The 14675-nt window shown below is 29.9% G+C and overlaps 1 protein-coding gene across 1 annotated transcript in view; it reads left to right on the top strand.

The window, feature by feature from the left end:
* Positions 1-14675, top strand: part of Fife (regulating synaptic membrane exocytosis protein fife) — a gene marked incomplete in the record, with an annotated part of 393470 nt that overhangs the window by 240071 nt on the left and 138724 nt on the right. Inside the window, 1 exon segment of the mRNA XM_067049480.1 lies at positions 7097-7253. Within this exon segment, the coding sequence (XP_066905581.1) occupies positions 7097-7253 (157 nt within the window).

Here is a 14675-nt window from a genome sequence, read left to right as displayed (position 1 = left end):
TAATAATCCTCCTAGGCGTCTGAAAAGAAGATGGCCTCGAGATCTTCTCCTCTAGAAATGTTATTGGAGTTCTATCAGTGGGTAGATTCTCCACATGTTTGTATCATGTCACTATGTCACCTACAGCAAATTTACTTGTTGTATTTATGCGTATACAGTTGTAAATATCAATAAATACATTATTAAAAAAAAAAAAAAGATTATTAAGTATTAAGATTTTAGAGTCTATTGTATCTCTGAAAAAGCCTCGGTACCACATTCCTCTCTAAAGAACTGTGAATGATTTCACTTTTTTGTGTATATAATGTAATTTTATGAAACGCTTGAAGGACTTAATGAATTCAAAACCATCATCCTTTTTACCTCTATTTTTGTGCCTGATGCAAATTCCATACTATCTATGTTACAGATAACCTGGGCATAACTATATATCTTATAGTTGACTACTATATACTATTCAGACTTTATAAAAGAAAACGGACAAACATAATCTCTTATTAAGAACAGCATACATTTCAATGAAAAGAGAACCAGAGAGAAAAAATCCGAGAAACAATAGATAAAATTTTTCTCGGCAACAATAAACTTTCATCTTTTTTTTTTTCTGTTCCTTTTCACGAGCTCAGCGAATTCGTAGAAATAGATCCATAATAATCTTCTCCCCTCCGTTAAGGTCTTTTTTCACATTTTTCTCGTTATTTATCCTCGAGTCCTCGAGTTTCTCAATTTTTTCTCCTTTTCTCTTTATGAGTCTTCTTGTTCGTAAATTGCTAAAACATATGTAGTAAGCTGTATATCTCAGAACGTTCCAGTATATATTAGATAAAGATTAATATATATTAATAAAATAGATAATGACATTTTATTAAGTAATAAAGAGATGAGATAAATAAAGAGTTTAATTTCTGCTATGAAATAAAATAATTAGTATATAACACTATAACCCTTAAAAATAATTAATAAGACTTTTTAAACGAAAAAAAATTCAATAAAATTATTAAATATTCTAAATCAATAATCAGCATCGTTGACACATTTAATGTAAAACTTTCAGGTGTATTATACATAATTTTTTTAAATATTTATTAATTGCTATTTACAAATGTAAATCTGATCTAAGTTAAATTGAAGTGTTAGAGTAACTACCCATTGGTAGTACTCTAATGACATTTTACATTAGCTGGTCTCGTGGCCAACTTCTTTTCAGGCGCCTTGGAGGCTTTTCAAGAATGAAAGAGGACGCAAAGTCAGAAACTAGGTGGTTTGAGTGATTAGGAAGTTTATACCTAAATTAAATCTCTGATTACAGAGTGCTAACAATTGCTAATAGAACTAAACATATATAATGTTTATAATCATCATTTAAAAAACTAATAATATATAAAGCATGATCATGTTATCTTGTTGGATTTGTTATATATTCACAAATGATGGAGGAGTAGTTTACCAAATATGTTGTTCCGTATCACTAACATCTCATTCTGTTCTAGAGATGTTTTTTCAAAGGGTTTCCAGAAAAAAAAAATGTTTTTCCTCAAAAAATTCAAATTTCTCCAGTGTAACTGAATATTTATACACTTGTATCACTATTTTTAAGTAGGAAAATATTGCTCCGCTGTGCGATTATAGCAGCCTAAGAAAGTTAGTAAATAAACAAATGAATAATTTAAAAACATAGTTTATAAAATCTCAAGTAGTGAATTTTTTATGGTACAACCTTCTGAATGTCATAAAATTGTCTTTATTACATAATCATACTTATGGTATTTTGATTGCGAAGCTAGTTTAATTTATGAAAAAATTCAATAAAACTATGTTTGTGACAATGTCTTTCGAACGATGCATTAATTTTCTAAAGTATTAACTATTTGCACTTGGTACCTAAAGTAAGCACATGATGTACAACTTTAAAACCAAGTAAGGCACTGTAATGAAATTATGTTTATACGTATTTGTGGACATTGAATAACTCATATTTACAAATAAAAAATGTATTTCTTATAATTTTCCACAGGTTCCATATTTCTTATACATTTCCACACATGATATATAAATTTCCTGTATAATATCATCATCACTATAATTACTATCATCTTATAATTGAATATTTATTTTATTAAATATATTTGTATAAATGTCTATCTGAAACTCGTCTTCACTATAGCTTACATCACAAGACTCAAATCAAACACCAGTTTAATAATAAAAAAAATAATAAATAAATAATTAAAATAATGATTATAAAATGAAAGGAAGGATATTGAAATGGTTTGAAAATTACTTATGGTAAATTACGAAAGCACAACACTGTATTACTGCAGAGATCTTTATATTTGAAGCTTTAATACGATGTGAGTTCTTGTAAATTTCTTTTTTCAGTTTTCGGATTTATTTATTATCTCATCAAGTTTCCTTATATCATTGAACCATACTCGTGTACCTTTGTTCAACTAGTTCTACATATTCCTGAATTGATTAGAGTGTACGAGTCTTACAGTCCGTTTTACATTCGCACGTTCTCTTTGGATATGAAACCGGTAAATTATTTATCATGGATTTCGATATTTTTATCTGGTTTTTTGTTTCATTTTAATGTAAAACTATAGGAAAACATACGTTTCTCAAAAAATTGTTTTCTCAGAGGGTACAATCGAGTGATATGCTGCTAGACTTCCGATTGCAAAGGTTTACATTTTTTTTTTCCTTTATGTTTTGAGTAACGTTGTATCACTGCTTCAGCGACAAAATTTAAATCTATTTCAAAATGCTTGAGGGCTTTATGGATAATAACTTTGACGATTAAGCAAACAATAATTTAAAAAACCATTAGACATTCAGTGTAATGCATTACCCTTCTCAACGAATAAAGAAAGGTAATCTGAAATGAGGGGGCTTAGTACAAGCTGTGAATTTCCAGGAACGGCTGGAGAAGAGATCTATCTATGGAGCTGGAGACTGATGGTCCATTGGATGGGACTATCTCACTGCTTCAGTCTGTGCCGGCTTTACTGTCCTTCACTGCCTCTCTATACCATCAGTAACTCTCTCATTGTCTAGCCCTTGAATATAAGCATTATTACACTGATTAAGAATGACTTGTCATTGAAGGACGTAATCCTATACACGAAAAAAATATAACTTTTGATCATCTGGAAACGAGCCGGAGTGATTTGAAAAAACAAAATTCAATTTTTCATTATTCTCTCTGAAACTTCAACCATACCCTGATCAAAATATCAATAAGTACCTCATTTCCGTAAATAGGTAAGTAAAAGAAGAAATACAATAAAATAAATAATAATTTAATTTGAAAAAAACAAAACCTACCCTGGAAATAATAGAATCTTATAGTCCTATCTCTTCTATGAGACGGGATATTGCATATTTCCTAAACTATATTAGTGGATTGCTTTTGATGTATATAAAAATAATGAAACTTGTTGTGGCAGTCGCTTCCACAAAACGCTAAGTGTATTCAGTCCTGTAACTGTGAATGTCACCATACAGAAATATCTTCCATATGCACGTGTAAACATAAAGAAAGTGTACGTAAGAAAGTATAAATGTGTTTTGAGAAGAGTCTCAAGTTTCGTTCAGATGTAGAAGACACCAGGCTACTATACCAAGTTTCATTCTTTTTCGTAGACATCAATAACAAACCACAAATATATGTTAGGAAATATTCAATAACATGCTATCTCATAGATGAAATAGGGAAAATTGTTTCCTACAGCTATAAAGATTACCAATTAAAAATATAAAAAGAAATATTATAGATATATAGATTATTTCCGTAGTCGGTGTGTTAAAAATTAAATTATTTTTATTTTATCGTTTCGGTTTTGTATATAAAGGAAAATAATTCTTTTTTCATCATGAAGTGTTCCTTGTGGACCCCACACATCAAATCACTTTCTACTCTGAATAGCACATTACATTGCTATTCACACTCTGGGTTTTTATTGTACTTTATTAGAAGTATGAACAAAATAAATAAATAGAAAATTATGTGTCTACATCCCCAACAGTTATGATAGAAATATACTTAGCATACGTCTATTTAATTACGCTCATTGCAGTTTATTATGGCTGTAATAACAACCGTTACTGAAAACATGAGTTATAGTGTAATGTATATTGGTGATCGAGTTTTTAAAATTTATTTTGGGAATATATCAACGTTTCCCCTGGATTCTGATATTTCTTATTCTTTCTGATTCTGTATTTTTTAAAATGAATTCATCATCGTTCCTTAAAAAAATAGTTTTTATCGTCGTCAAATTTGTTTATCCTTCCATTTTTGCAAGTTTCGTAAGGATAGCTAGTCATTCCAGTCTCATTTGAGCCACAGAACATCATAAGAAATTTTCGATGCATACATCTGTTCAATTATACAGCTAAATGGTGAACTTGACCTCCGTGCCCTAAGGACAAACTGCCATATCCAACATCATTAACTGTTCTTGATGGACGTTGGATCGTCGCTGCCTACTAGTGACAGCTCATTCCACAACCTAATCATTAATCACTTCAATCACGACTGATTAGTCTTTGCATTATTGTCTTTTCTTTGAATTTTCAATAACATTATGTTAATTAAGCGTACTAATTACAAATAATTTCATTGCTATTACATCTTTCATTTCCTAAAATATTTAATTTAGTTTCGATGCTGCCAACTATCATCGTGTGATCAAATTTTTACTCCGACTATTCGATCAAGCTGAAATTTGTTTATACTAATTTATAATAATAATTATAGTACATTAACTTGAGGATAAATTCTATATTATGGTATCAATAATAGAATCTGATTCGTCCGTAAATAGTAAAAAGGTGAAAAAAGACCTCAAGAGCACCAAAAAAGTTCATATCGACTATGGTCCGATTTTCGATAGAAAATTGATATTTTCCTTAATTAAAGTGATCGCTTAAAGACTATTCAAGGTAATAAAGTTCCAATTATGCTATTGTGTTAAGTAAGGCCAAACCTTATTTTTTACGGGATATTTTATCTACTACGATGGTGCAATCAAAACTTATTTAGCTAGAATAAATTTTGAATAATCGCTTCCTATTCAGAAAAAAAAACTAAAAAAAAATTATAAAATATGAGCATTAATAGAGCTATTTACGTTCAATATTTCCCGGGATATAGCTTTTTAAAAAGCAACATTTCATAAAAAATGAACTGAAAAATCTGAAGTTGGTGAATTAATTTTGAGAAATCTATATCTCAAAAACCATTCGACTTAAAGATGTATATTACCACTCAAATGAAAGCTATTTTAATGTATTATAAAGTAGTTTATGATGTACATCTACGAATGAGTTGTAGTTTTCATGATATTTGCTAAAAGAAAATGATTTACAGTTGCAATTACAGTCGGACAAAATATGCTTATATATTATATGCTAAATTTATATTCATATGTAAATATCATAAAAACTACTACCCTTACGAAGATACGTGAAATAAATTACTTTATAGAAAGGTTAAATACCTTTATGTTGAGTGCTGGCAGACTTATGTAGTCTAATTATTTCAGAGATATATTTTTTTCAATAATTAAAACTTTTATCCTAACGAATAGTAGTTTACATTTAGCGAATTTATTTTGTCAAATATAATAATAACTAATATTTCTACGAAGATAAACGTCATAAACTAATTTATAGCACATTAAACTAGCTTTAATTTGAGTGATAATAGATACGTTGAATGGGTTTGAGACATAGATTTCTCAATATAAATTCACTGACTACTGATTTATCAATACATTTTTTATGAAATATTGCTTTTTAAAACTCTATATTTCGAGAACTGTTGACTGTGAATAGCTGTATTAGGGCTCGTACTTTAGTTAATTTATTCTACTTTTATTAATAATCTCTTAAATTTTCTATTATTGTTGGTAGTTTTAGAGATGAAATTTAATTAATTTGAATGAAAATTAATTCTCTTTTAAAGTTTTGGAACATCCGCCATTTTTTATTCCCTATTACCTATACTTGGCAAACTCGTCAATCTTGACTAATAATTATACATAGTTTTAATTAAAGTAATCGGAAATTGGGGTGAAATAACTGTTTTTTTTTTCTCGGCTCTTGTACTATTATAGGACTCCTTGTGTAGGGACGGAAGATGGCAACAAGATCTCCGTGGACACAGCGCTCCAAAGTTTGAACTGAAAAGGTACGCCTCGATGAGTACTCCGAAAGACGAATCAAGAAAATTTCTTAAAAAATATATATTTCCAGTTCTTGGAATAATGATTCAAATTATGTTTGTCGATATGCACTTATTATTATTGATACTATCATCGGCTGCCGTTTGTTGTTGTTTGTTTTGAAACTAAATAGTAGATAGAAATAACGAGTTCCATGGATCATCCTAGTGTAATCGGTGACTTTAAAGCCAAATGTGAACACAGTGGCTCCGTAGCACATTCCGTGGATTTCTTGTTCGATTTCAAAGATTAATTATTGAAAATTATAAAACAAAATAAAATATTGAAAGAATAAAAACTTTTTTTTTTTTTGCTTTTACTATAGCAATGAGGGTATTCATAGGAAATACTGTAACATACAGACAATTTAATATGAATATCAGACTTAATTAAATAGAAAGTAAAAAATTACCCATCCACATAAACCATTTTAGTGTTAGAATTAATATCTATATTTCCTACGAAGTTCAATTAGAAACATAGAAAGAGAAATGAATTCAAACTAAAAACGAAAAAAAAAATGATACTAAAAGTCGAAGATGCAAAAAACATTATTAGTATCATATCATTTTAAAACAGTATCGCGATCAATAGCCATTAAATATAACTCCGCTCGTAAAAAAACAAAATTAAACTTCTTCATTAAGACGCCCCTCAGGCAAAGTATAAGGATACTTCTTAAGTTCCTATAGGCTCAAAAGAGTTTTAGAATATTTTGAACACAACTTTTCCTCCTTCCTTGAATAAACGAGCTAATTATTTTCCTTTTCATTTATAATTAACGAAATAACAGGATTCGGTGATTATATTAAAATTACTCCTAAATCTTTTCAAACACTAAATTATTTTTATTTATTGTGTTCTAGGAAGCAAGAGGGCAAGCCTGTGTCTAGGCACGGAGCTTGCAGGGTCTGCTTGAAGTCCTTCAAACCTGACGAGTTCTCTAAAACTTGCGGTGAGTGCCAACAGAAGGTCTGTGAGGACTGCGCATCTTATTCCAAGCCGGATGAGAACCAAGACGAGGTAAGGAGAGAAATATTGCATGATATTGTGTGATGATTGTAAAAACGCCACCAATCATTTCCAAATGGTTTATTGTTTACATTAACAATTTATTATATTATCAAATAAATAATCATAAAATATATTATCAGGCCACTCACACGACTTTCTTAAGCTTGTAATGAAGAGTACAAAACTTTTTGGCTGAATTATAGTAAATATAGAGCCAATTAAGATTAATCAGCAATTTAGATATGTAGAACCAATCAATGGAGAAACAGAATAGTCCTGCAATAGTTAATTTTCGATTTATTGCAAAAACTAAAAGAAAAGTGACTGTGTTTCCATGAGAACCTACCATAATCACAAGTTCATATACGCCGTTCCCATCCTAATAATGATATAAATTTAAAGATTTTCTTTTTGGTTTTAGAGAATTTAATCATCTTTCACATAAAGGGACCAGTTAAAAAAAAGAATAGTTCATAAAAATGTTCGTACGCCCTTATCTAGGCCATTTGTGAACATTTTCACTAACTATTTTTTCCTGAAATTTCAAAACGACAGATAGTAATGACGAGTTCATAATTCAATTTTATGTGACATGTGACGGCTGCAAAATATAAACAAAATCGCTTAAAAACTCATTTTTAATTCATTGTTATTTTGTCAAAATAATCAGATTTGAAGAAATTGAAAATTGAAATTGTTCATATAACCCAATGTTTCGTCTCGTCTCTGTCAATATTTGAGCCGTTAATGAACTACTTTAGGATAATTTAGGCACTAAATAATTAGGCTTGGTATAAATAATAATGCATTTTTGTGAATTTATAAGCTTGAGGTTAAATTTTCGAACATAAAGTTGATGTTTTATTTTGCACAATTTGTTTGTAAGTTTATAACAGCAACGTTATAATGGATACTTTTGTGAAAACGTAACTACAGAGCAAAATACTTTAAATTCATATTCAGATATTTTTTCACTGCATATATAATCCATAAAACTCCATTATTATATAAATATATTTTTTAACGCCCTACATAACTGTATATCTAATTAGGAATCTAGAATTCAACACACAAAAAAATTGTAACAGTTCTTTAGTGGTTTAACCATTGACTGAGACAAGATAACTGTAAATAATTTAATACAATCAAGTCGTGACGAAGCCCAACAAAGTGAGGGGAAACATTGGTTAACAATAAATACTTTTCTTTTACTATTTTAATACCTTTATTAACCGCCACCAGGACTATCTTCTTCCAATATAAATAATTTATATTCATTTCATTTACAACCTCAGATTATATCATCGATGTAGTTCCTTTAACTATCTTAATTTTGCAAAAAAAATACAACAATTTAAAAGTGAGATTTTGAGCCTCGTGCTGTTCCAAGACCACATAGTGCGGAGTACGTTGCACTTTTTTCATAATGAATTTTAGACTCAACATATTTTGATTTTTTTTTTTTGGACTGTTGAAAATACTCTTCGAAAATAGAGAAATTTTCAGATTTTTTTTTCTTGTTCGTTGATTCAATTTTGTTTTTTATTACTGTTCGTCAATTTAATTAAATTAAATAGCTAGAGATTCAAGTGAAAAAAAATTGATACATATATACATATATGACGCTGGAGGTCAGGACTGTTTTCCTTTATCAAAACACCTAAACTCCTTTCGTACTCGTTACCAACTGATTCGTCTTGTTACTTTCAAATCGTAATCCAGCACCAAATTATCCCAAATTTCTTTCATATAACTGTTTTATTTATCTATTTTTTCAGTTTCATATATTATTTTACATCTTCATAGTCTTTGTAATTTATTTGTTTTTTAACTGTAAAACTCATCTTGTAGTCATTGCTTATTCCTTTTGCTGAATCCTATGACACTTAATTTTCCTCCAATGCTCATCATCTTAACATGTTTCCACTTTAGATATATAAAAAATTAAAATAATTGTTTAAGTCGATATTTTTCCCGTACAAATATGTCCAATTTGGGTTTTAGTTTACAGGGCTATAAGCGCCTTCTAAAATTGATAAATTCTGAATATTTTTGTACAATAATAAGAAGGAGTGAGATGAATGGTGGGAATGTCCGAACAATATTGGTATTGTAGCGACCTGGAAAACAATATGAAGCACTATCTGAAATGCCCGCCCTTTGTTAAGAGTTGCTCCAGTTAGTAGTGACGTCAATGATTCCACTCGCCGATTTTGATGGTCATTGTTTAGTAACGGTGTTCGAGGAAAATCAGTGCGTTTTACTTGAAACCTTGATGGATTTCCGGGTTCAGAGAAAGCTTCATTAATCATGCAAATTAAGAATATAGTACTTCCCGAACTTATTGCTCATTCAACAAATAGAAGTGAGATAACAAGAACGAATGATTTAATTATTAACTAAATATTTTTTTTTTCTGGTTAGTGTTTGGCAAAAAATAATTACATCCATTGGTAATTTGTAATTGAAATTACTTTAGTTCAACAATCAATTGTGGATAACAATTATGACCACAATCGCTCATCAAATAGTTCCAATTATTACCATTGGAATTATATCTCTGCAATTTAAAATTGTGGTAATCTTTATTGTAATTGAACTCATTTTTTACCACGAATTTAGAATTGTATTTAAACTAAATCCAAACATTATTTTGAATTTTATTAAAATTATTTATTAAAAATCAACGTTTCAACTTACATTACATGTTCTTCTATTTTTTTTTTAATCTTTATTGAAATTTACAACTCTATATCATATAATACATTCAGTAAATTTAATCTTAGTTAAAATGGATTGTTACGGGCGTGTAGAGAAACTACCCATTGGTAGCAATCTAATGACATTAGATTAGATTAGCAGGTCTCGTGGCCATCTTCTTTTCAGGCGCCTAGGTAAGGAATGGAAGAGGATGCAAGGTTAGAAACTAGGGGGTTTGAGAGGTTAGGGAGTTTATAATGGAAGGATTGATATCTGGTTTGGGCAATATCGATTACATATAGAACATTAAGGTCTGTGATTTTATTTGTGACAAAGTATGGAGCATTGGGGATTTTACGAAGGATTTTGGATTGTAAGGATTGGATATGAGAGGTATTCGAAGGTTTAGTGGAGCCCCAAAGCTCAACTCCATATGTCGAGATTGGCCTTATTACAGTCATGTAGATCAGTCTTTTGTAATGAATCGGAAGTTTATACCGTTTGTCTAGTAAGTGCTGTAATAGTCGAAATCGACGTGCAGTTTCCTGTCTTTTCAGTCTTCTGTGAGGATTCTAGGTTAATCGTTTGTTCAGATGTAGTCCAAGGTAGCGGATCTGTTCTACAGGGATAAGAGTCAAATTATTAAATGAAACTGTAGGGCAGTCGGTAGGCTTACGTCGAAGCGTAAAGGTGATTTGATGGGATTCATAATAGTTAAGTAAACAAGAAACAAAACATTGTAAATTTAGGTAAGGGATAAGATGACGTATAAAATAAGATAAGATATGGAATAAAATATTTATGACGAATTTGATTATGACAATTATTATTCATTAAGTTATAAAACGTAACGGAAGATTTGTAAAGTGACTTAGTCTACTTGTACTAATGACTGAATCAACTAGTGATTACATTTGCAAAAGGCAATTGGATGATACTTGTGTAGGTATGTATTGGGGAAATGAAGAATAGAAATTGTTTCGTTTGATTTACTGAGACCTGTTGAAATTGCTTTCCAAAATAGTTTGCCTATTGGGCAACAAAGGTAGGCTGCTGTGGTCTGTGTAATTATTCGGTACTGTTATAACTTAGTTTTAATGATTGGATAAAGCCTCCTGGACTGTACATATTATTTAATATTTGTCTGTTTTATAAATAGAAAATAAAACCATAACTGTTGCATAATTGTTTAATAGTTTTAATAATAATATTTTATTTAGTAAATTTCACCTTTCTTGTTCTTTTAATTTTCTCTATTTTTATGTAATTTTCAATATTTAATCTTATAGTCATTTATCATTCTTAGCAATGTTGTAAATCTTGTTTATTTAGTCCTTATACAGATGAATTGATATAGATTAATAGTTTTTCTAATTTGTTTTCTTGTTTGACCACCAATCGGAATATCTAATGCTACAATTTTATATATATTTTCTTTTCTTCTTTCCTACATCTTATATGAACATTATTATTCTTATGATGGTTATGAAATATTTTTCAAAGTTGAAAATAATCAGGTTAACTGTAATGTTATTTTTTTTATTTAAACCTTTGAATACACATTTTAAATTCCCCTTTATCGCTCAAAGGATCACTATAAAATTCCTCATCAAATTAAAAAGCACTACTTTCATTAAAACTGTCACTATCATTGTTCCGCAGTCTTTGGTAGATCTTTCCTCATCCGTTCGTCATCCCTATGGATTTCTACTTCTTCCTTCATTCGTAGTTCTAATACCCTTCTAACGTTCAAATCCCGTATCTTCGACCACCTTCTGTCCACCCAATTCCGGAAGAATAACGATTGAAAGTTTCAAACAAAGTTTATATATTTTCTGTACTTAAACTCTCAGATTTTTATTTATTCTTGTAAATATATTTATTTGCAAAAATTGTTGTTTTTGTTGTTGATTGTTGCTTAAATTATAAAAGAAACAAACAATTATATAAATAAATAAATAAAAAATAAAAATCGAAGAGGAGTTCTAATTTATAAAGAAGGCGATGTACTTTTAAAAATTCAAACACTAATGTAATTCTAGCTTCCTCAGCTATGAGAGTTTCTGATAAATTTGGGGTCAATTAGCAGAAATTTTACCTTTCTATTTATTATTTTTAGTTTAATTATATTTGATTTTGTCAATTTTGTTTTCTATTATTTATTATCAGAAGTGTTTATCAACTTATGTTTTATGATATGACATATGGTTACACTTTATTTGTTCTATTCTTATTTTATATATTCTGTTAATTATTGTTGTTCATTTTCACCTTTTACTACTATTTTATTTATATATACTTTTCATTTACTATTTTATTATATTTTATGACGTTTTATATATTCTCTATTTCTGTCATTATGAGGTTGTGTATCCCAAACATGGTTCACCAAACTACTGAAATTATTAATCCTGTTGCAACAGATACACATTACTTAGAAATAAACTATAATTAACAAGTTAATTTTAGTCTCAGTTTCAAAAACGTATTAGAACCTCGTGTGCGCCTTTACCCAAACGGATTACGTGAAATGTAGCCAAAGGGTTAAATAATTATTTCTACCTGTCACCAGTGTTAATGATCATCACTTGGTCTTACATCAATAGGAAGCAATGATCTGTTAGGAAAGAATGGTACCTTACAGTTTCTCTTTCCTGGCTTAATTCCCTAACCTTGGTTAGTTAGTTTAGAAAGGAGATCTCTCATCCAGCATTTTTTTTTAGTTACCTCCAACGCTGTAAGACCACAGAGCCGGTCAACATTCGGTTGGCATATCTGTGTAAGTTATTATGAAATGTCTGGTAAAGAGTTTTTTGTTGGTCGATTCTTGGTATAGGTCATAATATTTTTTATTTAAACATTTGTTGATGACACGGGATTGGGATACAAATTGGGACCGTCACGATTTAAAAAAAAAAAATTGAAGTTTTTGTGGGTGGACCTTTTTTCATTATAAATTATCTGGAAACTAAAATGTAGAGTAAATTCATAACGGAAGTAGTCAGTGTTGAACCTTAGGGTACTCCCGCCAGAGAGGGACAAATAGAAGAATAATTAAAAAATAAAAACCAATTACGTAACAAGAAGAATTTGAAACATGAATACAAACTAATACGTGATATAATTATGTTATTACATCAATAATGATTTTATAAATTATTGTTTTGTTTTTTTATTATTAATTTTATCCTCAAATCAGTTTTTTTTTCAAATGAAATTCAAGTTCATATATCAGTTTGAATTTTATTGCTAAAATTTTATATTGTGTCTGTTAGTGGAAGGAGGTGAAATGTGATCAAAAGATCTCAAAATTTATTCTATTATATGTTTTTATTTTGTATTAAAATAGTCTTTATTATTTTATTTCAGACCGATCAAGGTCTATTTAAAACTTAATACATAATTATCACTAGAATATTACTATAGCATTCCTTATCTATACTTCCAGTGAATTTATTTGAGATTTAAGGCCACTATAGATGTAGGAGTTGCGCGTTGCTGGTTTTAGTAATAGAAAGAAAAACCGGTTGTACTTTGGATTAAGTAAAAACAGGACTCCCTGAGTTGTTTTATTCAAAACCCTAGGAACGGTTCCGACTGAGAATCAAGCAGTTGGCAGAGTTAGCTAGCACTTACCTACTGAATAAAATAGTGCCTTGCTTTCAAACGATGCGAATATTAGAAAATTAAACTTTATGTTTTACCTTCAAACGATTTTACTTCCTTTTCACTCAAAAAGAAACGGTTCGTTAAGAAATATACTCCAGAGCCCCTTTATTAATTTCTAGATGGAAATATAAATTAAGGTACTGACAAAGTATATTGTAAATCTTTGTGATGTTTCGTTTCACAGATGAGATCGTTATTTTTTTTCTATAAACTTTGGAAATGTGTATAGTTAAAGGCAGGCGACTAGAACCTCTAAGTTAATGTCCTAACAGAAACATTTTTACCTCAATAAGCACACTCAACTACATTTCACATGTTTGATTTTTCCCAGTAAATGTCTTGAGTGGAAAACGGCGATGGTCGCTAGTCACTTGATATAATTGATTATCATTATTGAACTCTAAATTTTCATTTAATAAACTCAACTATAATCCCTATGTTTACTTTTGCCTTGCACTACTAAGCAAATATTTCCATCATCTGGTCCCGCTACCATTATCCAGTTAGGACACGGCTTTATGCCTGTCATTTTTCAATTCCAGGCATTTTTAAATATTTCTCGATTAAACTATGTTAAAGTTTCCTTTTATATATAGAACCGTCGCTTCCCGGGGGTCTTAGCGAGGCCGGTCCGGCGGGGAAGGATTGCCTTTTTTGGTTTAATGGTCTCCTCTTGTGAGATTGTGACATGTCGTACATCGACCAACCTACTCGATATAATTGTCTGTTGAAAGACAGAAAGGGGGGCGGTAGTGGTGGGGCTTCATGCCATTTTTCAATTTCAAGCGCTTTTTAAGTATTTCTCGATTAAACAATCTTAAGTCTCCGCTTCCTGTTAAAGGTTAAGCTAAATTCTTAGTTCTTATTCTCACTATTGGGTGGGGTCAGTGAAAACTCTTATGTTAATCTTCCCTAGCCGTTGGTGCAGTTTTTTTTCTAAATCCCTCAATAATAGATATAACATAAACATGAAAAGCAGAAGGTTTCTGAAAGCTATCCATGTAACCAAAAATATTAATCTCTCGCCATCATACCAACTTAAACACCTCATCTACTCACCAG

The sequence above is a fragment of the Halyomorpha halys genome, unplaced genomic scaffold (genome assembly GCF_000696795.3).
Source record: "Halyomorpha halys isolate HHAL.00 unplaced genomic scaffold, Hhal_1.1 Scaffold106.1, whole genome shotgun sequence".
NCBI lineage: Eukaryota > Metazoa > Arthropoda > Insecta > Hemiptera > Pentatomidae > Halyomorpha > Halyomorpha halys.
Note: the sequence above shows the minus strand (reverse complement) of the source record. Positions and strands in the feature narration are given on the sequence as shown.